The following is a 27,697-nucleotide window of genomic DNA, read 5'->3' as shown; positions in this document are numbered from 1 at the left end:
TGATCTTTCTGTATTGAACAATACCCAGTAATTTAATTAACAATTTTATGATCACAGTAAATATAGGCCAAGAACAGTCAGGTAAGCTTGTAACAGACTAGCCAGTGTGTTCCTCATTTTATAACCAAAAGCTAAGACAGAATACTCAACCAGCTACTGAGGACATGAGACATCTGCTCTACAGTATACAAAGAGTTAACAGTCACACTGTACATCAGCTATACTAAATTAGATTATCACCACAGTGCACCATTATTAAACTGTTAATCTGAATGAGAGTTGTTTCTATATTATACATACAATTCCAAAACTCTGGCTTCTTGCATTCTTTACTTCTGACTCTAGATTGACATTGATGTTACTCAAAACTGAAAGAACTCTGCAGAACTGTAGTCACAAAGCTGTGGTTCTCTGCTGCTGGAAAAGCCTTGTTTTCAGATCTATTTAGAAGTTGCAAGGCCCACAGTTACTAGTCTAAAGTTTTCACTATCCACTGTGTAACCATATCCCATAAGAAACTGCCTGAATGCTTTCATAGAATTTTAATGCTGTGGAATACTGATGCAGTAAAACAAACAGAAACAAAACCATACAATTTCAGCTTTGATTTGCATTGTAGGAGATGAATGATGATTTTGCTGAAACGCAAAGCCACCTTTTTAAAACAGAAACAAATAGTGACATTCAATATTAAATTAAGGCAAAGAGTATCTTAAAGTTCGCGAGCCATTTTGTTCTCTCTTCCATAATTCATCTTGATTGTGTATCTGTGTGATTAAAAACAACTATACAGTACTTATTTGGGGTTTCTGAAAGCCAAGCGCTATAGCAAATGATTATAATTGTCAGTTCTACATGTTCTCAGATTTTAGACAAAGGCAATAACCTTGGCTGAATGTATAAACCAGAGAACAGTATGAAGCAATCCTGAATGTGACTGTCTTACACACTGCACAGTAATCACAGATATCACAAAACACGAATTAATATTTCTGCAGCCCTCACAGCAAAGATTTGGTTTCTCCCCTTAGTGACTTTAAGAAAACATTCCTTAACTAGGTGACAAGTTGGTGCTAGGAGAAACATGACTGAGGTAAGACAAACTATCAGTCACACCAAGCTACATTTAATAGCCATTTTATTGTATTTTGGGAGAAGACAGATACTTTGAGACATTTTTCAAAGACAATATAGTCTCAAGCTTTATCTAAAAGTCACAAAATACGACAAAAGTGACAAAAATCAGAGTGCTAAAAGAAAACCTCAAGAAACTAGTCTACCTCCACAGTGAAGACGTTTCAGGAGGAAATTTTTAAAAAACACAGTTGTTCTCAGAAAGAGAGCAAATTTCAATAATCTAGAGCACTAATTTTTTGCTCATTACCAACAACTGTTCCTTTTAAAATATGCTAAAAATGGTACAGAGTTCACAATTATTTGTTTGTAATTTGACTCTTAAGTAATTGATTTAAACAGGAACATTATCTTCTTCTGTGCAATTAATGAACTGGTATATTTGCCAAGAATCACATCATGAAAACACTGGGATCTTGCAAAATTCCTGAGGCCTATAAGTAGTCATAGAAAAGTATTCATGGCAGTTCCAGAAAAACACAGCTCTATGCCACAAATATTTACTTTTGTACATCTCCAAATTTCACAGAATGGCATCTATGACTACCAGGTTTGAATTCTTAAGAGGGTTTGTGTTTTCCAACTTCTGGAATCCTACCTGCAGCGAGTCAGAAAATAGAGACAATAATTTCTGACCCTGCTTTTTGAACCTCTATACCCAGAAATTTACTCATAAGTTGGCTTCCTTGGATTCTGGAAATCTTAAAATAGTGGAAACAGGTACTCTGGCATATCCTAACATCTTGTTATGCACAATGATAAAAACAGTACAAATGTTTTTTATAATAGTGGTATTCTTTCACACGCCTTCAAAGTTTTATTTACAAGAACCAAGCTGAGTGCTTTGAAATTGTAGAGAAAAGCTGGGCAGATAGGATGAAAAGATGTCACTACAGTAGAGTTGTTCGGTGAGGGCCAATTGGCTAAAAGACCATCAATTAGACAACCTACCTCTGACTGCTCTCCTTGGATTCTGCTGGGTCATTTAAATTTGGCAGATGTTAAATGTGTGTATGTGGAAGGTGGGGAGAGATAAAGACTACTAATTCCAACTTTTAAATATGGTTTACTTTTCCTGATATATGTTTGAAACATCCATGTTCATGAGAAGTGAACAGAGGAACTCTGCTGCCAGAAGACATCCATGTCCAGCAGACACCCAATTACACAGGAGGGTCTTCCTCTTCCAGAATTTCATGCTCATTCAGATCTCATATCTCCTCAGCTAAAGAGATACGTTAAATAGCAAGTTGTCTTTCATGGGTTTTTTTTTTGTCCTGTTTTTATTGGCAACTGCTCTCCAGTCCAATGTTATTGTATAAAGTCTCTGCACTGCTCTTTTAATCAGAATGGACACACCCTGGACTTGGGCCATGACCATGGCAGTTAAGCTGTGGAGCTTGCACACTGAACTGTCCCAGAGGAGATGCCACCTTGCCATCAGAACCAGAGGCACTTCCAGGCCTCGTTATCCCAAAGTAATTTAGTTTTTCCAGCTAATAGAAGACAGTATGTAGCATGGCTCTAGAAAACTGGAGAGTCACAGAACGTACAAGGCCCTTGCAACAACCTCTTGATCCATTCAGGATCTGGAAATACAAACAGCAAAAACACACAACAGTAAATTGACAGTACCCACACGATATTCTAATTGGTTTACTGGAATGCAACTTTGTTTACCGTTAACCACCCAGCATGAGAAAGTACACTAGCTGTTCATCCTTCTTGGTTAGGTAAAATTCCCTGCTCATCATTAGGTGTGTTAGAACAAAAGCAAAGAATTTTATGCAGAAGAGCAACAGATTGCTCTTGAATCTTAAACATTATTCAAATTATTTGCACTCTCACTCTGTTACCTAATTGAAAATGAATAAATCTGGATATCTAAAAATCACAGCAACAGCCATTGCTCATAATATTGAAGTACAAAGTGCTGTCTCTGCTTATTGTTGTGAATAGCAAAACTCAGTGTGCAGTGTCCAGTAGTGCTGCCCAATTTCCGATTTGAATCAATTCACTTCGGGTGAATCGATTAGGTGACCAACCCTCCTCCCCATGCCTTCAGGTCTCCTAAAGCAGGAGCGGCAGCAGCAGTGGACGGCCAGCAAGAGGCAGCGCTGCTGTTCCTGCTTTAGGGGGCGAGGGTCAGTCGGGAAGAGTTGCAATGCTTAGGTGCTCTTTAAAGTGTCCTCTGGCTTCCCCCCTAGCCTTCCGCTCTTACCTTCAGATAATACGACAGCCTGCAGAGAGGATCAACGATGCTATAGCGATCCTTGCAGGCTGCCGTCGTCCTCAGCAGCACATTCCCTCTGCCCCTGACGTCAGAGGAAGGGCGGGACCACAATAGAGGGAATGTGCTGTGGAGGCCAATAGCAGCCTGCAAGGATTGCAACAGCACCAGCGATACTCTCTGCAGGCTGCCGTATTATCTGAAGGTAAGAGCAGGAGGCCAGGGGGGAAGCTGGAGGATACTACAAAGAAGGGGGGAACATGCAGGCCTTCGGGGGGGGCCCTGGTGTAGAAGTAAACGGAGGGAAGGGGTTCAAAGAGACGTGCATATACTGGACTAGGAGGTGAGGGGGAAGAAATAATGGGTCTAAAAACAGGAGAAGGAGAGAGATGGTGGACAATGGGGTTTAGGGAGGGAAGGAACAGAAAGGGAGAGAAGTTGGACACAAGGAATGGTGTGGAGGGGGGGTGGGGGATAGAGATACTGGATAGGAGGGTAGTTGGGAAGAGAGAGGGAGAGCTGATGGAACCTGGGGTGGTGGGGAAGGAGGGAGAGATGCTGGATGAAAGAGTAGTTGCGAAAAGGAGAGATGGTGGATCTGGGGATGGTGGGGTACATCGCTGCAGCTATGGAAATGAAAAAAAGGAAATATGCCAGACCTCCGGGGGAGGGAAGAGAAACAGAAGGGAAGGACAGGGAAGGAAGATGGTTAGCACGGAAAAAGAAGGAAATGACAAATGGGTAGGAGACCCTGGCAAGCGAGTTATCAGATGACAACCAGAGCCTGGGACCAACATCATTTGAATAATAACCAGACAACAAAAGGTAGCAAAAATAATTTTATTTTCTGTTTTGTGATTACAATATGCCAGATTTGAAATGTGTATCCTGCCAAAGCTGGTGTTAGACCGCGAATATGAGCTAGGATTTAACAGAGAGAGGAAAAGTCTTTTTTGTTTATTTTGTTTTCATCACAGCGCCAGTGTGGGTAGGAGAGGGCAAAGGGGGTGAAGAGGCTATAAAGGGGTGAAAAAGCTATAAAATAAACACAGATAAGTTGGATTTTTCATGTGTTGAACTTTTACATATATTTATACTTATACATTGTGCTGGAACATCTTCATTGGACATATGTTATTGAATTTTGAGGATTTGTTTGTGAAAGAGAGATGAATGAATTTAATTCACATTTTTTTCACTGTTTTTGATTTAGTTTTTGATTTGAATTTAACACAACAGAGACATTGTAATGTATTGGGCGAACTCACTCGGGCTTTAAATAGTCCTCATGAGAGTTGTCAGATCAGGGGATACTGATTAAGGTTTTACAAGTGCATTACAGTTCCCTGATACTAAAGTCTCTTTCACTTATAGCACAGGTGTCGAAGTCGGTCCTCGAGGGCCGCAATCCAGTCGGGTTTTCAGAATTTCCCCAATGAATATGCATTGAAAGCAGTGCATGCACATAGATCTAATGCATATTCATTGGGGAAATCTTGAAAACCCGACTGGATTGCGGCCCTCGAGGATCGACTTTGACACCCCTGACTTATAGGTTCACTGAATGGTATAGGGTTATTTTCAGATATTTTCATTCATTCATTCTCTCTTTCCTGAGTATATGGTAAGAGACATCCTCCTCTTCCCATATTTTTTGCTGATTTTGTTTTGTCTATAAAATAAACCCACCAGGATGTTTGTAAAAACACCCAATTGGGCAGGAAAATTGAATCGAAAAATCAGTTCAATAGGCTGAATCGAATCAAATTTTTTTTCCTGAATCGGGCAGCACTAGTGTTTAGACCATCACATGCCTCTTATCTACACCAGGGGTCTTGCTTACCTTCAGGGACTGCATGCCGTGCAATGCTGTCATGAAGCAAACATCTCCTATAGCTCAAGTTCTGACAGGCCTGATAAGTCAGAAAGCACCTGAAAGAAAGGAAACTTCTGTATTAAAGAGGCATTTGCTTGGAACAGTATTTAAATTCAGACAGGCTGAGATCTTGGTTCCTGGAATATTTTGAGAGCTCTGACAGGGGTCCCCAGATTGGTTACAGGAGCAGTGTTAAGGGAGTGTTATGCCTGTGGTGCTCTATAACAATTAATACTTGATCTGCCTGGGGCCTTTCGGGGCCTCCCTAGAGGAACGTCCTTGTGGTATCGTAAGGTGTCTCCCCTGGCTTGCAAATGTTCTTGCAATCTTGGATTTCTTCTGACCCTCCATCTTTTTTGGAGGTGGCAATCGTTGATACACAATTTGCCTTCCTGGGAGGCTCGAGAAGCAGTGGGCCACTCAAATAAGCGTAAACAAGATTTTTAAAGTTTGAGTAGCCTATTTGGCATCCTTGCCAAAGGTTTTGTGGACAGTAGGATACTGCCTCTTCTCTTTTTTTTCTTCTTCTTTTCACCCTTTTCTCTCTCTGTCTCTGTGTTGAGGGGAGGGAGTTATGACTACTTCCCAGGGGCCACGAATATGGACCCCTAGAACTGGTGGTGTCCATATGGGCCTCTTTTGTGCTATACTTTTCTTCTCCTCTTGATTTATGGGTTTTGGAGAATAACAGGTGGTGGTTCGTATAGGATGTTTGTACTGAAGTGTTTCTCTCTTTGCAGGGCTATTTTACTACTTTAGTTTGTTATCTTCTCTATTAGGTTGCCCGAGGTTTAGGGGAGTCTGGTGGTTTGGTGGGGGTGGGGGAGGGGTGGTTCTTCTATTGACTGCATTTGCTATTCTTTGATTTATATAGCCTTGTTAAGTTTTTGTTGTTCTGTCATTAACACAAAGCTTTTTGATCTATAGAAGAGAAAGGGAGGGTTGGGACGGTGCATAGAATTGTTTGTTAGAAAGGATAAAAACATTGCATCACTATATGACTTTTTGCTGTTACAAAGACTAGGGGACGCTCGATGAAGTTACAGGGAAATACTTTTAAAACCAATAGGAGGAAATATTTTTTCACTCAGAGAATAGTTAAGCTCTGGAACGCATTGCCAGAGGTGGTGGTAAGAGCAGATAGCGTAGCTGGTTTTAAGAAAGGTTTGGACAATTTCCTGGAGGAAAAGTCCATAGTCTGTTGTTGAGAAAGACATGGGGGAAGCCACTGTTTGCCCTGAATCAGTAGCATGGAATGTTGCTACTCCTTGGGTTTTGGCTAGGTACTAGGGACCTGGATTGGCCACCGTGAAAACAGGCTACTGGGCTTCAAGGACCATTGGTCTGACCCAGTAAGGCTATTCTTATGTTTGTATCTTGTTTTCCAATAAAAATGATATAACAAATTCAGACAGGCTGAATCCTTTGAGAATTTGATTATTTTCTTTTCCCATATCTGTACATACCAATCTTTCACATGTCTTTCAGTACATTAGCTGGGGTGTTTTATTTTATTGAAGCACTTTCTTGAAATGGCATTGAAACATAGAAACATGATGGCAGATAAAGGCCAAATGGCTCATCTAGTCGGCCCATCCGCAGTAACCATTATCTCTCTCTCTCTCTCAAAGATCCCACATGCCTATCCTAGGCCCTCTTGAATTCAGACAGTCTCTGTTTTCACCAACTCTTCCGGGAGACTGTTCCACGCATCTACCACCCTTTCCATAAAAAAGTATTTCCTTAGATCATCCTATGCCCTTTCATTGCAGAGTTTCCTTTCAAATGAAAGACTCGACTCATGCACATTTATATTAAGTACGTATTTAAACATCTCTCCCGTCTCCCGCCTTTCCTCCAAAGTATAGATTGAGATCTTTAAGTCTGTCCCCATACGTCTTATCATGAAGATCACACACCATTTTAGTAGCCTTCCTCTGGACCTACCCATCCTTTTTATATCTTTTTGAAGGTGTGGCCTCCAGAATTGTACACAATATTCTAAATAAGGTCACACCAGTCTTATACAGAGGCATCAATACCTCCTTTTTCTTACTGGCCATACCTCTCCCTATGCAACCTAGCATCCTTCCAGCTTTCGCCGTCAACTTTTCAACCTGTTTGGCCACTTTAAGATCATCACATACAATCATACCCAAGTCCCACTATTCCATCGTGCACATAAGTTCTTCATCCCCTAAACTGTACCATTCCCTCTGATTTTTGCAGCCCAAATGCATGACCTTGCATTTCTTAGCATTAAATTTTTGCTGCCAAATTTCAGACCATTCTTCAAGCTTCGCCAGGTCTTTCTTCATGTTATTCACACCATCTGGCGCGTCTACTCTATTGCAGATTTTGGTATCATCCGCAAAGAGGCAAATCTTATCCGACAACCCTTCAGCAATATCATTTATAAAAATGTTAATAAGAACAGGCACAAGCCTTGAGGCACACCACTGGTAACATCCCTTTCCTCAGTGCGATCTCCATTGATCACTACCTTTGTTGCCTTCCACTCATCCAGTTCCTGACCCAGCCCATCCCAAGGGCATTCAGTTTATTTATTAGATGTCTGTGTGGAACACTGTCAAAGGCTTTGCTAAAATCTTAATTCACTATATCTAGCGCATATCTTCTATCCAATTCTCTGGTCACCCAGTCAAAGAAATTGATCAGATTTGTCTGACAAGACCTACCCTACTGAATCAATGTTGCCTCCAGTCCTGTAATCCACCATTCTCTGTTTTAAAAGCGTTTCCATTAATTTGCTTACCACAGAAGTCAGACTTACTGGCCTGTAATTCCCTACTTCTTCCTTACTTCCACTTTTGTGGAGAGGGACCACATCCGCCTTTCTGCAGTCCTCCGGTACCCCTCCCGACTCTTGAGACTCATTGAAAAGGTCAGTCAGCGGAGCTACCAGAACTTCCCTAAGTTCCTTCAGCACCCTCAGATGTACACCATCTGGCCCCATCGCTTTGTCTACTTTTATTTTAGCTAGCTCCTCACGAACACAACTCTCTGAAAATCAATCAGGGTGTATTACTCCTCCATCTCTATTCATGTTTGTCTTATGCAGTCCCACTCCTGGTGCTTCAGCCGTGAACACAGAACAGAAATATTTGTTAAGCAATTCAGCCTTTTCTTTATCACCTTCTATATATTTCTCTCCTTCACTTTTGAATCTCACAATGCCACTTTTGCACTTCTTCCTATCACTGATATATCTAAAAAATGTCTTGTCTCCCCGTTTTACCGTGTCAGCTATTTTTTCTTCCATTTCATCTTTGCTTTCCTGACTACATGACCAGCCTCTCTTTTCCAGATATTTTTGTCTGTCTTCCTTTTTCTGCGATCTTTTGTAGTTTATGAAAGCTAACCTCTTATTCCTTACCTTCTCAGCTACTACTTTTGAGAACCAAAGCAGCCTTCTTTTCCTCTTTTTTTACTTACTTGCCTCACAAAAAGGTTTGTAGCCCTTACAATCGCTCCTTTCAGTTTTGCCCACCGCATTTCCACTCATTCCAGACGTTCCCACCCAGACAATTCCTTGGCGTAATCCCCCATCCAAACAAAGTTAATTAACTTTTAAAGTCTAGAACCTTTGCTTTGAATGAGCCCTCTCTATACCCATCTTAATATTAAACTGTACCATGCAGTGATCACCGGATGCCAGATGATCACCCACTGTAACATCAGAAACACTTTCCCCGTTTGTAAACACTAAATCCAGTATTACCCCATCCCGCATGGGTTCCATTACCAACTGCTGGAACTGTTCTCCCTACTTATTTATTTATTTAGCTTTATTTATATCCCGTTGTACCTTTGTAGTTCAAAACGGTGTACAATAACAGAGGATTACATCGAGATTACAGTGAGAATTGGTATTCATAGAGATTACAGCATTAATTTAGAGTGAGAACATAGTTAGATATTGCAGCATTACAGTATAAATTTAGAGAGGGAGCATATGACTTGAGGAGTAGCGGGAAGGGGGTGTCCAGGAGGAGAAACAAGGTGGTGACTTGGGTCATTAAGTAAATTTGTCGAATAAGCAGGTTTTTAGTACTTTTCTTAATGAGTGGTAAGATAGGGAGTTTAGGAGAAGGCTGCTTAGGATATTGTTCCAGGTTCCTGCTTGAAAGGATAGTGTCCTGTCAAGGAATTTCTTGTAGTGGCAACCCCTTGGCGTCGGGAATGTGAATAGTAATGTTTTGCAGGAGAGGCGGGGTTTGTCCTGCAGGGTAAAGTGACTCAAAAGATAGGTGGGAACCATGCCGAATAAAGTCTTGTAGCATAGACAGTCGAATTTGAAGATGATTCTGGACTCGATCGGAAGCCAGTGAAGTTTTTTGGATGATATCGGTGATATGGTCAGATTTTTTCAGGCCAAAGATCAGTCATATCACTGTGTTTTGGATTATCCTCAGTTTCTTGATGTTTTTTTTATGGGATCCTAGGTAGATGATTTTGTAGTAATCAAGAGATTCTAGGATGATGTGAAGTCGAAGAAAGGTTTTAGTGTGCGTAGTTTCCATAGTATATTAAAGCATTTTTTGATTAAGATGTTGGTATGGGCGTCAAGTGTCAGTTGTTGGTCGAAGGTGAATCCAAAGGTTTTTATTGTAGGGTTGATAGGGAATATTGTTCCATTTAGGTCGATTGAGGGTTCAAAGGTTTTGCTAATTGGGAAGGCCATAACAAATTTGCCGCTGGTCATCTGTTGAGAGATCCAATTAAACAGCATGGCTTTGAAGGGTGTGGGGGCTGATTTCATGATAATGGGGGGCAGTTGTCTAGGCAACAGTACTTCTAGAAGACCTCACAATAGGGATACCCCAATCAACATCTGGCATGTTAAAATCACCTATTAGCAAGACTTCCCCTTTTTTAAGATATATTCTGAATGTCTGCTATTAAATCTCTATCTACTTTTTCCATCTGTGAAGGAGGCCTGTATATCACACCAATGTAAATATATTCACCATTCCCTCTTTCCAAATTAATCCACAGTGCCTCTTCCTTGCCCTGCAGATCCTGCAATTGTGTGGCTTTAATATGATCTTTAACATATAACGCTACTCCCCCTCCTTTTCTTCCTACCCTGTCTTTCCTGAACAGATTATACAGCCTGGTATAACTACATCCCAGTCATGGTTCTCCGTGAACCACATATCCGTGATCACCACTATATCCAACTCCTCTTTTTCCATCACAGCTTCTGGATTCAGAATCTTGTTTCCTAAACTTTGAACATTAGTACCGTATTTCCCCATATACAGGCCACACCATTGTAGAGGCTGCTCCACTGTAAAGGCCTATTTTGGTTGCAAAGACATCCCCCTTGTCTTTCTTTGTTGTTTTGTTTATATTCCAAAGCGAGGGGGCTCTTCTGTTTGCCTGATTGAAAAACTCAATGTATTTTAAATCCTGTACCCTTCACAAACTAATTTGGCATTTCTTATAACAGATGGCACAATGTCACGCAACCTCAGTAAAAGGCTCAATTAAAACAAAAAAAGCACACCTGGCTCTTTCCTTTAGCCCATACCACCATCCAAGAGATTTAGTACTATTGTACCAGGTTCATACAGGCTGCAGAGACAAGGACCTAAATTTAAATATACTATTCTGGTAAAGTGGCACTAAGGGATACAAATAGCATTATTTTCTTTTTGAAGCAGAAACAACAATATAATCAGAGTGAAAAGTGGTTCTATTTAATTCATGAAACAACTTATTTGGACCAAAGAGATTTCCTAAACACTACTTTACTTCACATCTTTTTTTAAACTAATTTGAGTTTAATACTGAGCACTGCTGCTTTATGGTTTTTCTGTACCACATAAAAAAGAAAGCCTACACTGAGGCTCTAGTTCTTAATTCTCTACCAGTGAAAGCAATGACACAATGCACATAAGTTTACCTCAGCCAGGCATGTCCATTGGAGCAGATGGCCTGCTTGCGATCTGTGAAAGGCAAAACTTCTTTACATAAGCTGCAGTACTCAGGAAACGTCTGCTTATTCATCTTCTTTAGAATGTGTCCAATCAACACCTAGAAACAGAGAAAACTGCCAGTAACAAGAGGAGGTTGGGAAAGTGTGTGTGTGGGGGGGAGATTTTCTTCCCCAAACAAATGAGAAGCCAGAATGCTCACATCCATGCATACAGCACACAAAGATTTCTCACTGCACAACCTGCTCTGTAAAGCAATGTGGTGGTCTCTTTTGCATATACAAATGTGTGTTATATGAAACATGCCACTTTTAAATCTGTGTCCAACAAAATTGAAGGTTAATGATATTGTTTTTTTTGTATATTGTATACAAATCATTTGTTGAAAACCTTTGTGCCAAATTTCTTATGAGCCAGGGAGACTTTTTTTTGCCTATGTTTCTTGTACATGTACAAGATCCTTTATCTGAAATTCTTAAAACCAAAAAGCTCCAAAAACAGAATTTTTTGAAACATTGTTGCATTACTAATTTGAACAAAAATGCTTACTTTTACCATTAAAAGTGAAACCTGGCCCCAAAGTCAATTTAAAGACTTCACTCTACGCAGTTTTTTCATCTTACCTCTGAAGTGTTGCTAATGGCTGCAGCGATTCATATTACCGTATATACTCAAATATAAGTTGATCCGAGCATAAGACGAGGTACTCTTTCTCCCTCCAAAAAGGAGGAAAAAAGATTGACTCCTAAATAAGATGGAGGGGGGGGGGGGTGTGGGGTGGAGGAATTGTTAATATGTGCCCTGACAGGATCTGTGCCCTCCTCCCTCTCTTGTCAGACTCTGCACTCAGCTCCCCTCCCTCCCTGGCTCGCCCCCAGCCCACCTCCCTCCCTGCCAGGCTATGCACCCAGCCCCCCTCCCTGCCCTTTACCCTATCCCCCCCCTCTCCCGATGTCCTGCGGGCTTCCACTGGGCCTGACATATGACATGGTGTGCTGGAACAGGAGGGATCCCTCCTGTCCCAGCCGACTCTACCAATTTTTTTTTACCTCTTTTCCGTCTTCCCTTGCATATCCAGTGTTCTCCCCAGAAATGTTTTCCAGCCAGGTGGCATGAAAAAGTAGCCTGGTGGGGCGGGATGGGGAAATTAAGTGGTGGGGAAAATTAGCCCCCTCTTTTACTAAGGTGCGCTAACATTTTTAGCGCGTGCAAACCCACGCGCTACACAGGAAAACTAACACCAGCTCAATGCTGGCGTTGGCGTCTAGTGCATGTGACAATTCTGCGCGCGCTAAGCACATGCTAAAACCACTATCGCAACTTAGTAAAAGGAGCCCTAAATGTGTACTATTTTTATTAGTTAATTATTATTATTTTCCAATGCTCAATATGACTTCCTTTTTTAAGGTTTGACACTTGTGCCACAATATTTTTACTAAATTTAAGAAGTATCCAATTCTAGAAGGGAATAATTAGATATTTGCCCTCTTTCAAATGGTATAGAGGTTTTAAAAAGGGAAAAGCATTAATGAAGACATTAGGTTCAATCTAGCCATTTATTTGTGCATAAATTTAAACAACTAAAAAAAAAAAAAGATAAATATCATCCAGTCATACAAGAAATGGCTCTACAGCAGGGGTGCCCACACTTTTTGGGCTTGTGAGCTACTTTTAAAATGACCAAGTCAAAATGATCTACCAACAATAAAATTTAACAAAGCACACTGTACGCACAGAAAATGTTAATTATCATTTATATTCCATGGGTTTTCAAAGAGGTCAAGACAGATGACTTTATGCAATGTCACCTCAGGAACAACTATACAAAAATAGACAAATATACCCCCTCCCTTTTTACTAAACCCCAATAGCAGTTTTTAGTGCAGGGAAATGCCCTGAATGCCCTGCACTGCTCTCGATGCTCATAGGCTCCCTGCGCTAAAAAACACTATTGCGGTTTAGTAAAAGGGGCCATAGTGCAAAATATAGACAGCAGATATAAATTCTCAAAACGGACACATTTTGATCACTAAATTGAAAATAAAATCATTTTTCCTACCTTTTTGTCTGGTGACTTCCTTCTTCTAACTGTAAATCCAATATTTCTCTCTTTCTGCTCCTCCTGTTTTCTTTCAGTCTCTCTTTCTTTCTCTCTTCCCCCTGCCTGCCTGTCTTTCTCTCTCCCCCTGTCCCCCCAAGCCATCACGCCGATTTCTCCACTCCCCCGATTCTTTCCCTACCCCCTAAGCCACCATGCCGATTTCTCCCTGCTGCTTCCCCGAGCAAGGCCAGTCACGTTCAAGCGCCGGACTCAAAAGACTTCAACTCTGACGTCAATTCTAACATCGGAGAAGAAGTTCCAGGCCAGCCAGGCAGCAATTTCTCTTCCCCCTCCCCTCTCCCATTTGGTGCAGCAGCAGCATTTCTCTTCTCATCCCTCCCAGCTCACACACCCTATTGGCAGAGTCGCTAGGCAAGTTGTAAGCTTCCCTCCATCACTGACCCGGCAATGAGGAAGGCCCGAAGCAAGTAAAAGCATGCTGGCAAAAAAAAAAAAAGGCAGGCGTCCAAAATTTTCAGCGGTGAGTCAGCTCGGGAAGGAGCATCGGCGGCAGTAGCAGGATTCGCCAGGTGGTCATCTAAATTAGTCGGGCGGAGCGCCCAGCTAAAAGGCCCTGGGGAGAACACTGGTACCTTTTTGAATCTCTGGTGGTCCAGAGGTGTACCGGGCAGGAGCAAGCTTTCCTCACTCCTTCTTGGCACTGAGCCACTCGATGAATGGCTGCCGTGAGTTCTTACGAGTCCCGGGGGCAGCCATTCAGCAAGTGGCTCAGTGCCCAGCAGGAGCGAGGGAAGGTCGCTCATGCCCAGTAAACTGCTGAACCACAAGAATTTGAGATGGCCATTCAGGGAAGGGCTCAGCAGGAGCATGAAAAGCTCGCTCCTGCCTGGCACACTGCTGGACTGCCAGGGATTCAAAAAGATATGCACGGGGAGACGAGAGTGAGGTTAAAAAAATTGGCAGAGTCTGCTGGTACAGGAAACAGGAGGGATCAGTCCTGTCTCGGCCAACCTCACCAGGCCTTAAGGCAAGCCCAGCGGAGGTCTGCAACAAGTCCAGGAGGGGGGCGGGTGGGCAATGACTCGAAACAGAGACTCCCGTTTTTTTGTCCAAAAATCTCAGCTTATATTCAACTATATATGGTAGTTGCCTGCTGTGGCCCCACATGCTTCTCCCTGTTGCGTCCAGCCAGGAATGAAAGCATAAGCGATATCAGCAAGGCAGGAGGCGGCGGCAGAGAAAAGCCTGCAGGGCTGCAGAAGGTGGTGAATATGAATTTCTACAGCCACTAACGACACATCATTCCAAAAATTGAAAAATTCTAAAATTCGAAATGTCTCTGGTCCTGGGCATTTTGGATAAAGGATTGTGAAACCTGTATTTTCGTTTAGGTCGAGCATTTATGCAAAACTTAATGTGTGTTACAACAATAAAATTACAATATCAAGTATCTAGTAAATAATGCGGCGAAAAGGGCGAACTAAATGCTAGGAATGATTAAGAAGGGGATCACAAACAGATCGGAGAAGGTTATCATGCCGCTGTACCGGGCCATGGTGCACCCTCACCTGGAGTACTGTTTCTAGCACTGGTCGCCGTACATGAAAAGGACACGGTACTACTGGAAAGGGTCCAGAGAAGAGCGACTAAAATGGTTAAGGGAGGAGTTGCCGTACAGTGAGAGATTAAGAAACTGGGCCTCTTCTCCCTTGAAAAGAGGAGACTGAGAGGGGACATGATTGAAACATTCAAGATACTGAAGTGAATAGACTTAGTAGATAAAGACAGGTTGTTCACCCTCTCCAAGGTAGGGAGAACGAGAGGGCACTCTCTAAAGTTAAAAGGGGATAGATTCCATACAAACGTAAGGAAGTTCTTCTTCACCCAGAGAGTGGTAGAAAACTGAAACGCTCTTCCGGAGACTTATAGGGGAAAACACCCTCCAGGGATTCAAGACAAAGTTAGATAGGTTCCTGCTAAACCAGAACATATGCAGGTGAGGCTGGACTTATTTAGAGCAGTGTTCTTCAACCACCGGTCCATGGAGTAGTGCGGGTCCACAGAAATTTCCTGCCGGTCCACAGGGCCAGCACGTGCATCAGGCCCAAAACAGTGTTCTTCAACCGCCGGTCCATGGTGCGATCGATGCGGCGTTATCTTCGAGCCAGCTCCCTCTTCCTTTTTTTTTTTTTAAATTTATATAAATTTAATGATTACAATATCAGACGATACCAGGGAAAAAAAGGATTCTTACACAAAATTTAAACAATATTTATACATACAAACAAAATTCCTTTTCAAGCTCACAATAATGGAGAGACATGCTACCAATTTTTTTTATACAAAAAAATAAGAAGAAAACTAAGAATTGGTTCTTGATTCATCCTTATGAATCTTAAACCCTTTCCTACCATTTGGGACTCTTACAAACCTCTAATTTCTCAGTTATGAAACACATTAAAGAATAAAACTCATTTCTGTTCTCTAGCTAATAAAAATTGTTGCAATTCAATGGGATCCCAAAACACATATTCAATGTTTTGTAATTTAACAAGACATTTGCATGGAAATTTTAAATAGAATGATGCCTCAAGAGCTAACACTCTTGTTTTTAATTTTAAAAATTATTTCTTTCTTAATTGCGTAGCTCTTGATACATCAGAAAAAATTCTAACCATGTCTCCCAGTAACTCATTTATTGTCTCCTGAAATTTTGTTAAGGAAATATTTTAAAAGAAATACTGGGATTACCCAATGCAGAAAATTTCCCATTAAATAATTATTATTATGTTCCTCAAAGGAAAGTACAATCCGCCCAGGAGGTGGACCATCTGGTTACTAATGAAATAAATTTGACAGAGTTTTTGGAAGATAGTCAGGATGTGATCCAGAGTAGGTCCACTCTGGTAATAACATGCATGAGTGAGATAGATAAAATGTTAATAATGAAAACTTACTTTAAAAATAGGTTGACAAAATTTTGTGCAGCTCCCTCTTCCTAACTGATTCATTGCACAAAGCCATGGGCAGTGGCTCCTGCAGGCATCCTGCGCCTGAACTGGAAGCCTTCTCTCTGACGTTGCAACGTCAGAGAGAAGGCTTCCAGATGAGGCAAGGGACATGCAAGGTGCAATTAGCAATTAGGCGGGATCTGGGGTGGACATTGGGTAGAAATAAGAACATAAGAGGTTGCCTCTGCTGGGTCAGACCAGAGGTCCATCGCGCCCAGCAGTCTGCTCTCGCGGTGGCCCATCAGGTCCATGACCTGTAAAGTGATCCTCTGCCTAAAACCCTTCAGTACCCTTTATCCTTTTATCTATACCCTTTCTATCTGTATCCCTCAATCCTTGTATCCTTCAGGAATTTATCCAATCCTTCTTTGAAACCCCGTAATGTACTCTGTCCTATCACAATCTCCGGAAGCCCATTCCAGGTGCCCACCACCCTCTGAGTGAAAAAGAATTTCCTAGCATTGGTTCTAAACCTGTCCCCTTTCAATTCTCCGAGTGCCCCCTTGTTCTTGTGGTTCCCAATAGGCTGAAGAATCTGTCCCTCTCCACCTTCTCTATGCCCTTCATGATCTTGTAAGTCTCTATCATGTCTCCTTTGAGTCTCCGCTTCCCCAGGGAGAAGAGCCCCAGCCTTTCTAACCTGTCTGCGTATGAAAGGTTTTCCATACTTTTTATCATTCTTGTCGCTCTTCTCTGAACCCTCTCAAGTATCGCCATGTCCTTCTTAAGGTACGGTGACCAATATTGGACACAGTACTCCAGATGAGGGCGCACCATCGCATGATACAGCGGCATGGTGACTTCCTTCGTTCTGGTTGTAATACCCTTCTTTATAATACCCATCATTTCTTTGAGGCTGCTGCACATTGTGCCGTTGACTTCATTGTTGTATCCACCAGCACACCCAAGTCTTTTTCAAGGTTGCTTTCCCCTAGTACTAATCCCCCCATTTTGTAGCTGAACATCGGGTTCTTTTTCCCTATATGCATGACCTTGCATTTCTCTACATTGAAGTTCATCTGCATTTATTCGCCCACTCCTCCAGTTTGTTCAGGTCCCTTTGATGGGCGGGGTCTGGCCCATGACTTAGCCCAGTGTTCTTCAACTGCCGGTCCACGGACCGATGCCGGTCCACAGAATAATTTTTTTATTTCTGACGGTCCATAGGTGTAAAAAGGTTGAAAAACACTGATTTAGAGCACTGGTCTTTGACCCAAGAGCCACTGTGTGAGCGGACTGCCGGGCATAATGGACCACTGGTCTGACCCAACAGCGGCAATTCTTATGTACTTATAATAGCTGAGTTATGTAAACTATGTTGTAAAAGTGGTATATAAAATTATGGTGTAAAAGTGGTATATAAAATTAATAAATCAAGCTCCCTTCACATCTCCCATTTCATTTAAGGCCAGCTGGTGCCATTCTGTAAAGCAGAATTTAACAATGGTAATGACCTTGACATGTGGTGCCATTTTCTGTGGCCGTACCACCAAAGTAGTATTATTGAAGAAACTACAACCCATTCTCATTGGCTTCCAATTTAGGATCACCTACAAAATTCTATTACTTACTTTTAAAACCAGAACAAACAATCAACCTGAATTTATTAACAATTCTCTTATTCCTTACACTCAAACTAGGTCCTTAAGATCCACAGCTCATAACCTTTTTACTATCCCCTCGTTGAAGTATATCAATACAATGAGGGCAACAATTTTTTCCGTCAATGCCCCTTCACTTTGGAATAGTATTCCAAATCACTTTCGTGAAATAACAAGTCTTGCCAATTTTAAGGCAAAATTAAAGACATTTTTATTTGTTGATGCATTTGATACTTAAACTGCCCTTTTAAGGGCGAACCAGTTTTTGGAAAAGTTTTTTATCTTTAGTCACCCTTCCTTTTGTTTTTTCCCTAAATGTTCTTTTTCCTCCAACCAATTGTAGTTCCAGCCCTTCTTCCCTTCATTTCCGTTTGTCCACGTTACTAAAAAATTGTCACTTTCCCCGATTTGTTTTTAATTGTTTTGTAATTTACTCTGATCCATTGTTTTGGTACTCCTTTGTACACCGTCTTGAAGGTTTGATTAGGCGGTATAAGAAATTTTTAAATAAACTTGAAACTTACGAAAGTCCAAGCTGCTCTTCAATCCCTCCCACAGTTAGCCTACTTCTTCCCTTCTGCCTGCATTGGACAAGAGCTTCAACTTGACCCAGCAGCTACTTTGCCCTCATTCCTGTCTCAGCAACTCTACTGTGCCTGGAGGCAGGCAGTGAATTTTAGGTACCCAGATAGATGTTTTCCAGCCCTGATAACAATATATGGCATTAGTTTGTAGATATGATTTCTGATGATTGTTTGTGTGTCTGTTTTATCATGTTTTTACAAAATTATGTATGTAAATTATGTAAACCGTTTAGTTATAAACGGTATAGAAATTTTTAAAATAAAATAAATATTATGCAATGCACATCTTATACACCTTATGCTGCTAAAATACAGACATATTCTAAAGCTTAGACAATTTTTATTGTGGAATGTTCAAACATAATATTAGAATTGTAGCATCTCTTTACTAGCCACAGACTTACCCGTGCTGTGCGGTCATCATACTCCTCATCAGCCATTAAAAAGTCACAGACTCCCCTGGTAGGAATGCTGGTATTCTCTGTAATCCATGTGTGGAGGTACACCTCTCCCAGTACACGTTTCATATGTTCCCGGGTTAAATGCATTTCCACAGCTTCTATTTTCCCCTGAATCTGAAGGAGTTTTATCTCCCTTGATAAGTCTCTGGTATCACCAGAGCGAGCAGCACTGATGTCTCCAGCCAGGTTCTCGGCCACTTTGTCCATGTTATCCAAACAAGGTTTGGTGACTTCCTTTGAAAACACTGCTCCAGGCTGCTCCTGGTCATTTTCTTGCCGTTCTTCATTGCTGCCCACACTAGTGACATCAGATATTAAGACTTTAGAATCCTCATGAGAGGGCCTCCAGGGAACTTCAGAGTTGGGTTTCTTTATGGACTGATATAAAATTCTAAGCAGCAAAAGTCTGAAACGCCAAAAATACAAAGACCCATCTTCAATCTTTTTGTCCAAGGCTTCTTGCAGAAATGGAGGGATGTTTTTATCTCTCAAAATTTTCCACCGTACCAGGTCTGTCAAATCCATCTGCTTAAAGAGGTTCTGGACAGAAGACTCCAACAGCTGGGCAGCCGCCTCTTCAAATGTTTTGAGGGTTACAAACTGGACTTGGTAGTTTTTGCTAACTGGATGAAGACCATTGTTCATGCCCTCTGTTGTGATAACTGCTAAATATGCTCCACATGGGCTTACAGCTATCCCATGAGTCCTTACTGAGCCAAAAACATCAGATAGCTTTATTAGCTGGTGTTCAAACTTTAGTGCAACATCTGTGAAGATGGGGATGAGCTGTCTTACCTTCCCATCATTCGAGCATGTGTAGATGGTACCATTCTGTTTGTCAGCACTCATGGATATAATTGGTAAAGAGTGAAGACCAGTCACATGTGAATTGTGAACATTCAGACCTGCTTTGGATATCAACAGCAGACACCAAAAAACGTAAGATCCTCGTGCAGCCACAACCAAGCTACAGCTACATTTTTGATAGGGGTGGTAAAGTGCGATACATTTAATGCTGTGAACTGGTACCTGGTCAGACTCTTGCCAAAGGACCACAGGCTGCCTCAATGTAAAGTAACCTTTTACAGCTTTTAGATTGACAGGGAGTATTTTAATTGGTCCAAAGGCACTCCCCACAATTAATCCACTCATTTTGCGATTGTTATGCTCATATTCCCACCAGGCCAAGACACTAGGGGAGCTGATACCAGATTCTATGGTGTTACAAGAGGTGATGGACTCCTTCCCTACAAAGGGGATCTGAAACTGCCACACACCAATGTTCCCATTCTCAAAGAGGACAGCAAGAAGCACAGTGCTCACATCTCGGCATTCGTTATTATGCTTGACTTGCTGGGTAGTGCATATTCCTGACCACTCCATCCGTACAGGTGTCTGCATGCTATGCCGCCTCTGAAATTCAGGAAAGTCCCCTAACTCTCCTTTTAGCGTATCGCCCTTGGACATCTTATAACCAGCCTCATACAAGCGCTCCCCATAAATTTCTGTTAAGTCAACCAGCTGCATCCATTGCAGTCTACTCAAGTTTGCTTGGACAGTTAACCTGTTATCCATTGTTAGTGCTGCTAGAAGACACCTCCCATTGGAATCACAGCCCAGTGGAGACCAGCTGGTGTATTTGAACCCTCGCATGGGTGGCAAAGATTTCCCTTCCGGGTTGAATACTCTATCCAGCATGAAAGTCTGGCTTACTGTTGGGTCCTTTGAGCTGGCAAACTTCACCTTACATTCATCAACCTCTTTTTTAGAACCAACCTAAAAAAGAACAAGCACTTTTAAATATCGTTTGGTAGCATAGCATAACATGAAAAAAATTAGATGTGTTACTTGCATGTTAAGCTGATATGAAGCTTCAAGTTGGGGGTAAATAGATTATTTTAGTTTAATCACCTGAAACATCACCATCTTTCATGATAGCAGTAAAGCATTTTGCAAATAATGAAAACAAATTAAAAAAAAAGAGTAGACAGAGGAAGAAATAATTATAATCTAAATTAGACAATATGGAAGTGGATATGCCATACAAAGAATTACAATCTGGATAAGGTGTGAAGGTAAAAGCAGACATGACACCTACTACATAAACAGGACAAAAGACTAAGGTCCCCTTTTACTAAACCGTGCTAGTAGTTTTTAATGCTGGGAGCCGTGCTGAATGCCCTGTCCTGCTCCCGATGCTCATAGGAACTCTATGAGCGTCGGGAGCTACGCGCAGCATTCAGCCAGGCTCCCGGCACTATAAAACGCTAGCGCGGTTTAATAAGAGGGGCTATAAGTCATTTTATCAAGCTGCTTTAGGGTTATCGCCAGCCACTGCGGTAAAAGCTCCAACACTCAAACAATTCCTATGAGCATCGGAGCTTTTATCTCACTGGCCGGCATTAAAAAACCCTAACACGGCTTGATAAAAGGGGGCCTAAATTAATTCACTAGGGCAGGATTAACAGGAGACTTGTGGTATGCCCAAATCCCTGTATAAAAAAGCAGGTTTTTGGTTTGGTTCTAACAGAGGGCTAGGTGGAGTTGGGTTTTGTATAGTAAGGAATGGAGTTCCAGAGGAATAAAACTTGAGAGCTACAGGTCACAAAAGGGGGAATGCATTGGTGATCTGTATGGAATGTCCTGTTAAATAATTTTTTATGCATATTGGATTTTATATTTTATGTTGATGCAATTGCCACGAGCCATTTGGAGGAGCTGGTATAAACTGAAGTTATAAATAAATTAATATATGACAAAGGTTTAAGAAATGAGTAGAGTGTAAAAATTTACACCTTCAAACTGTACCAGATTAAACAACAACAACAAAAAAACAAACATCTGTACCAAGACTGAGAGACACTTCATAAATCTAACAGATTTCAGGAAAAGGCTTATTTAATTCAATGCCCAACTAAGATGTGGTCAAAGTATTTAGCCTATAGACAAGTTCCTAGAGGAGACTCACCAGGTAGATTTGGAAAAACCAGTGCTTATCTCTGAGTGCGTGACAAGGAACCTATGCATCCTTTGGATGCAACAGGGTTATAGTTTATTGGTGCTTATACTGCATTTTCCAACATACTTATGACCTAGCGTGGTCACTGTTACAAACAGGATGCTGTACTCAGACCTTTCATCTGATCCATAGGAACCAGTTCTGTGGATATCAGTGGGTGCTGAGCAAACACCTTTATTGTATCATATATATGATGTATGAATATTCTTCCAAGCTGCATATTATAGTATAATTTGTATTCTGTTTATATTTATCATATTTCTGTTGTATGATTATTTTACAGTGCTGTTAAATATATTTCTGATACTTTTTGTATTAGATCTATTATGATTCAATTTACCTTATTTATTGTGTTCATGCTTATTTTTGTTCATTTTACTGTTTATACTATAAATTTTAAGCTTTATGTCATGCTGTAAACTGCTTTGGGCGAGTCTCTTCAAAAGGCGGTTAATAAACTCCAATAAATAAATAAACTGGAATCTGCTTAGGTGTAGGTGAAACATAATTTATTTATTTAATTTTTCTATCCCATTCTCCCCAAACAGCTCAGAACAAGTTAAACATACAATAAGTGCAATAAATAAAAATAAATTTGATATACCACCAATTTAAAGAGATCCTGCAAGGTATCAGAAAAAAGGGAAGTCTTCCAAAAAAGGGAAAGTAAGAAAAGATGAGGACTATGGGATACATAACAAATCAATATAAAAATGGAAAAGAAAACCAATTTCCTGAATATTCATACAATAAACTGAAGACACTAAGGCCCTCTTTTACTAAGTTGTGGTAAAGATTTCTACCGCGGCCTGGTGCGGTACAATTCCTATGAGCTTCAGCGTATTAGTGCCCCACACCATGATAGAAAGCTCTATCGCAATTTAGGCCTCCTTTTACGAAACTGCAATAGCAGTTTCTAGCGCGGGGAGCTTTGCGGCTCCCGACGCTCACTGAGTTCCTATGAGCGTTGGGAGAAGTGTGGGCCATTCAGCACGGCTCTCCGCACTAGAAACTGCTATTTAGTTCCGTAAAAGATGGGATTAGTAAAAGAGGGCCAAAGAAAATAAACCATAGCAATAAAGAAAAAAAATAACAGGTAAGGATTTAATGCAGATACAAAAATAGGAAGTGGTTAAGGGGCAGAATCAGGTCAATAGACAAACAAGAATAGCCTCAATGCCTGAGTAACCTATATTAAGCGGTTGATATGGATCTGGGCAAGCTGGTTGGTCTGTGCAGGTTTTTATCTTTAGCCATTTACCATCCCCTTCATTCTTAATCTTATGTGTATATTTTTGCACTTGGTGCAAACAATTACACAAACAAGTTATAAAGTATTGCCTGCTATGTGTGCAATTTAATTGCCTATTTAGGAACTAAATATGACTGGATGGACTGTTCAGGTCTTTATTTACAATTTTTACTATGTTACTATGAAATTAAACTAACAACCAATAATCAGCAATTATTGAAGTTAATTGGCCCTAATTTGCAGTTATGCACATAACTGCACTTAGGATCTATTCTATAATGTTAGTGTCTAAGTTCTAGTTAACTGTCAGGGGTGTGAATGCAGAAAGGGCATGGATGTGCCATGCAGTTATGTGCTAAGCTTTAAAAATCCTATCAGTTATGTGTTTAACTGTCCTTTTTAGGCACAAGGATTAATGCTACCTTAGAGCTAACATAAGCATTTGCACCTAAAGTTACTCGCATAACTGCAGACATATGCAATTATTCTATGTATAACTACAATTAAGCACCTAATTACCATTATAGAATTCACACTTTAGTGCCTTACTTTAGGTGACCTGTACAGAATTACCCTTTAAGTTACTATATGAGTAGACAGGGCAGGCTCAGGGGTAAAGACATGAAAGGCTGACATGTAAGATATGTAGGCTGGCACATAGGATGAGGAAGTGAACGACCCCGAGTCTGGAATGGGTGGACAACAGATAGAAAAGCTTCTGGGTAATGAGCTGAAGGAGACCAATCTAGAGATGTGGGTAGCAAAAGTGAGGTCACTAGGTAGGTGAATTGGGGCAGAGGTAAATTAAATTCCTCAGCCGGGAGAGGGAGGCGAGAACTTCAGGATGGGAGGAACAGGCAGCGAGGGATCGCTCTTTACCTTGAGCGTGCAACTAGTGAGGGGGGCGGGAACGGAGGTGCGGTGGATGATCATCTCTTGGCCGCCGTTGTGGATGTCACAGCGCTGCTCCAGCACCGAGATGTTCCGGCTGCTACATACTGAGATGCGGTGGTCCTCAGACCAGGCCAGAGACTCCACCCCGGTCACAGGGTACTGCAGCGGAACGACCGGCTCGCGCTTGGTAACCGTCAAGCGGAAGCCAGCGCTAGGCCCTGGCCCGTCCTCCGGTGTCTCTTCCGACACCGACGAACTCCCCGCGGCCGACATCTTCCCTTCTACCCCCAACACACACACAAACGTCCGCAGCCTCCCCGCTTGCTGACGTCACATCGCTGAGCTCCCGCCGGAAGAGAGGACCCCGCCGCAGCCTAGCAACCGGGCTGCCTCTGTGGCGCCTACTGAAAAAGCGATCTACAATCAATGGTACGGAGGTGGGGAAGGAAGAACAATACAGTACCTGTATTAGTATTTGCTGTGAATGTTGCTGGTACGGTAGGCAGCTGGCGGGCACTCTAAAGGGCAACTGTTTGGGGTCCTTGCTGCTAGTCGCATGTGTCTGTTCTAGCCAGAGACTCCTGATTCAGGTTTGCATGTTTTGTCTCTATCTTTTTCCTTTTAGGCCTGTGATCTTTTTTTTGCTGTTTTCGTCTGCCCCTATTTTTTTCAGTCTGTTCTGCCTCCGCTTCTCACCCTTTTAGCCTGTTATCTTTTCTTTTTTCTGTTAGTCTTTTTTTTTTTTTTTTTTGCCTGTGCCTCTTTCCCTTTAGCCTCTTGCATCTTTCCCCACCCCACTTTAGTCTGCTCTGCCTGTACTTCTCTCCCTTTTAGCTTCGTGTTTCTTCTTTCTCCGTTAGACTGCTTTGATGCACATGTGTCTCTCTTTAATTTTTTCTGTCTGTTTTTCTTTCTCTTTAGAGCCATAGTCTTTCCTGCCTGCCTGTTCCTTTCTCTCTCTGCTTGGCACCTAGGTGACTTCAAGCCAGCCATGGATGATGAGGGCCTGATCCTGAACATTACCGAGAATTCTCGGTCACTGGTCATTCTGTCACGACAAAAGAGATCTCAGACTCAGATGTACAGACCGCAAACCAAATGGTTAAAACAAGTGAGTTAATTTTTGTGAAGAGAATTTTATTGCACATGGTTATGAAAATCAGACAAAAATTTTTTAGGAAATACCTTTGATAAACTTGTCGGTCTAAGAATTGCTTTGAGACTATTATTGTAAAAAACATTGGGATATTGTTTGAACACAAGACTTTTTCTTTTTAATTAAAAAAGTATTCTTTTTCTAAAGATGGTACAAACTCCCTTCTATTTTTTTTTTTAACACAAAAAGGGTCCTAAAACTGTGAAAAGAAAACCTCAGGAGGCTGCTGAGGGACCTTCACCAAAACGAAAAGCTGAAGCACTTTTTTCTCCAGTCAAAGCAGTCACTAAAGATGACCATCAGAGATTTCTGAAAAGAAAACCAGCTAAGGAATCCTCTCCAAGAGAACACCAGAATAAAAAGAGAGAAGAAAATCAAGAAGAAAGACCGTTCATTAAAACTTCTTCCTTGTTTAAAAATAACCCAGAGATTCCAGAAATTAACAGGTGTGTCTTCATTGTATATTTTTTTTAAATTTGCTTAATCTATTGGTCCTGAGGTGCATTGAAAAATGTGACTGTATGGAAGTTCTTCCCATTTGTGTTTTTTTTAAATCAGGACAAGAAAAGCAGTTATACTGGAAACAGTTGCTGTGACTATGAGGGGGTACTGAAAAGTTCTCAGCCCAACCAAGAAGGGAATGATGTGGATCTAAGAAAACAAAAGGGAAGCTGATCCACAAGATCCAGTATTCCTAAAAAGAGTAGATCAGAATAGAGGTCCAAAATCCAATGTAAAATTTATTCACCACATAACGTCATAAATACTCATACATAAATAATTAAAAGCCCGACACGGCCATGTTTCACCCCACCCTCATAAAGGCTGTAAAAACTGACATTAAAAAATAAAACAATGTATTTGTATGTTCACAATAAATGATCCAATCAAAACCATAAGAACATAAAATCACAGACTGAGGTAATGAATAAGATCACATAAAAAATGATTAAAACATACCCAGAAGGTGTTATTCAGCCCTTCCAAAACATATTCTGATGTCTGGTCACTGAAATACTGCTCCACCGCTGCAATTGCCTCTGAATCACTCAAAAATTGTTGCCCTTCAAACTCTTTTTAAGCTTTGGAAACAGAAAATTGTCAGATGGAGCAAGATCTGGTTAGTAGGGTGGATAGTCTATGCACTGAAACCGCAACTGTGACAAAAATCCATCATTTTGCCAGTCTTGTGAGCAGGTGCATTGTCTTGCAAAATGAGAACTCCTTTCCACAGCTTTCAGTGCCTCCTTTAATTGACACAGCAAGTTAGTCGTATTCTGCATTAACTGTTTGGCCCCTTGGAAGATAGTCATTAGAGTACCTTCTTGATTCCAAAACACTGTGGCCATGACCTTTCCTGATGACTTTTGGGTCTTGAATTTCCTTTGTCTTGGAAAACCTGAGTGCCACCATTGTCTTAGGATCATAGTGGTGTAACTATGTTTCATCAGCAGTAACTAGTCATTCCAAAAAGTTGACACCAGCTCATTGAAAATGCAGAAAAATCAGTTGACAGTGTCTTCTTGACATCGTTTCTCATCGGCATTCAAACATTTGGACGCCAACTTGACTGACAGCTTCTGCATACCCAGCTGCTTGTGGATTATACACCTAACACGTTCTCTGGATATCTATAGTGTCTCTGCAATTGGTTTTTAACTGATTTTTGCTGATCTGCCAAAATCAGGTCGTGGACGTGGTCAACAATTTCAGGAGCTGACATCGTTTGAGGCCTCTCAGATCTTGCTGCATCTTGAAATCTCCATGCTGAAAGTTTGAACACCATTTCTTCACTGTGGAGTATGATGGACATGTCACTATGTTTGCATCATAGATTTAAGGATTTCCTTTGAAGTTTTCTTCTGTAGGAATAGGAACTTCATAACGGCTCGGAGTTCCACACTTGAAAATTCCACACATTTCGTTGACATGGTTTAATCAGTGATCTGAAACTGTGTCAAAACATAGCATTATGATTCTGCAGATTGGCACTTTGAAGAATTAACTAACACTCTTTTCAGCTACAGTGGCAAAATAATGCTCAGAATTTAGGAAGTTGGTTGGGCTGAGAACTTTTCAGCACTCCTTCGTAGGCTTGTAGTATATTAGTTTCTTTCCTGCTACTGCCTTTCTTTGTGAAGCATATGCGTTTTGGTCCTGAGTCTATAAAAGATATCTAAAGTTAGGCACCTAGATTGGTGTGCGTAACTTAATTATTTAGAAAGCTTAATTGTCACTGATAACAAGCAAATAGCACTATATAACTGTCTTAAATTAAAATTAATTCAATGGTAGGTGCCTAACATGGTAGGCGCCTACCAGAAAGTAGCCTTGTGTAAGGGGTGGATCATGGGCTTGTTTTGCGTTAGGTACCTAAATTAGACTTAGGCGCCAGTATTTAGGCCAAGAAAACCCTAGCATAAATATTTTCCTGTAGAGCATGCCTAAGGTTCA

The 27,697-nt window shown here is 41.2% G+C and overlaps 2 protein-coding genes across 7 annotated transcripts in view; one reads left to right on the top strand and one right to left on the bottom strand.

Annotated features, from left to right (window-relative positions):
• GTF3C4 (general transcription factor IIIC subunit 4) lies at positions 1-24,391 on the bottom strand. The gene is made up of 5 exons (XM_033960632.1): positions 24,073-24,391; positions 18,866-20,698; positions 11,173-11,303; positions 5,208-5,296; positions 1-2,723 (listed from the first exon to the last, which is right to left on the bottom strand). The coding sequence occupies exons 1-5, from the start codon at positions 24,358-24,360 to the stop codon at positions 2,659-2,661; spliced, it is 2,406 nt and encodes an 801-aa protein (XP_033816523.1). The 5' UTR covers positions 24,361-24,391; the 3' UTR covers positions 1-2,658.
• Positions 23,895-27,697, top strand: part of DDX31 (DEAD-box helicase 31) — a 122,201-nt gene continuing 118,398 nt past the window's right edge. The window contains exons 1-3 of one of the 6 annotated variants that reach the window (XM_033960635.1): positions 23,895-23,915; positions 25,009-25,198; positions 25,433-25,689. In XM_033960635.1, coding sequence (XP_033816526.1) covers positions 25,079-25,198; positions 25,433-25,689 — 377 coding nt within the window. In that variant the 5' untranslated portion in view covers positions 23,895-23,915; positions 25,009-25,078. Of the gene's footprint in view, positions 23,916-23,954; positions 23,973-24,378; positions 24,517-24,536; positions 24,678-25,008; positions 25,199-25,432; positions 25,690-27,697 lie in introns of those variants that run through there. The other 5 variants (XM_033960636.1, XM_033960634.1, XM_033960637.1 and 2 more) reach the window with 5 other exon arrangements.

Source organism: Geotrypetes seraphini, chromosome 10 (assembly GCF_902459505.1).
Source record: "Geotrypetes seraphini chromosome 10, aGeoSer1.1, whole genome shotgun sequence".
In the NCBI taxonomy this organism is placed as follows: Eukaryota; Metazoa; Chordata; class Amphibia; order Gymnophiona; family Dermophiidae; genus Geotrypetes; species Geotrypetes seraphini.
Note: the sequence above shows the minus strand (reverse complement) of the source record. Positions and strands in the feature narration are given on the sequence as shown.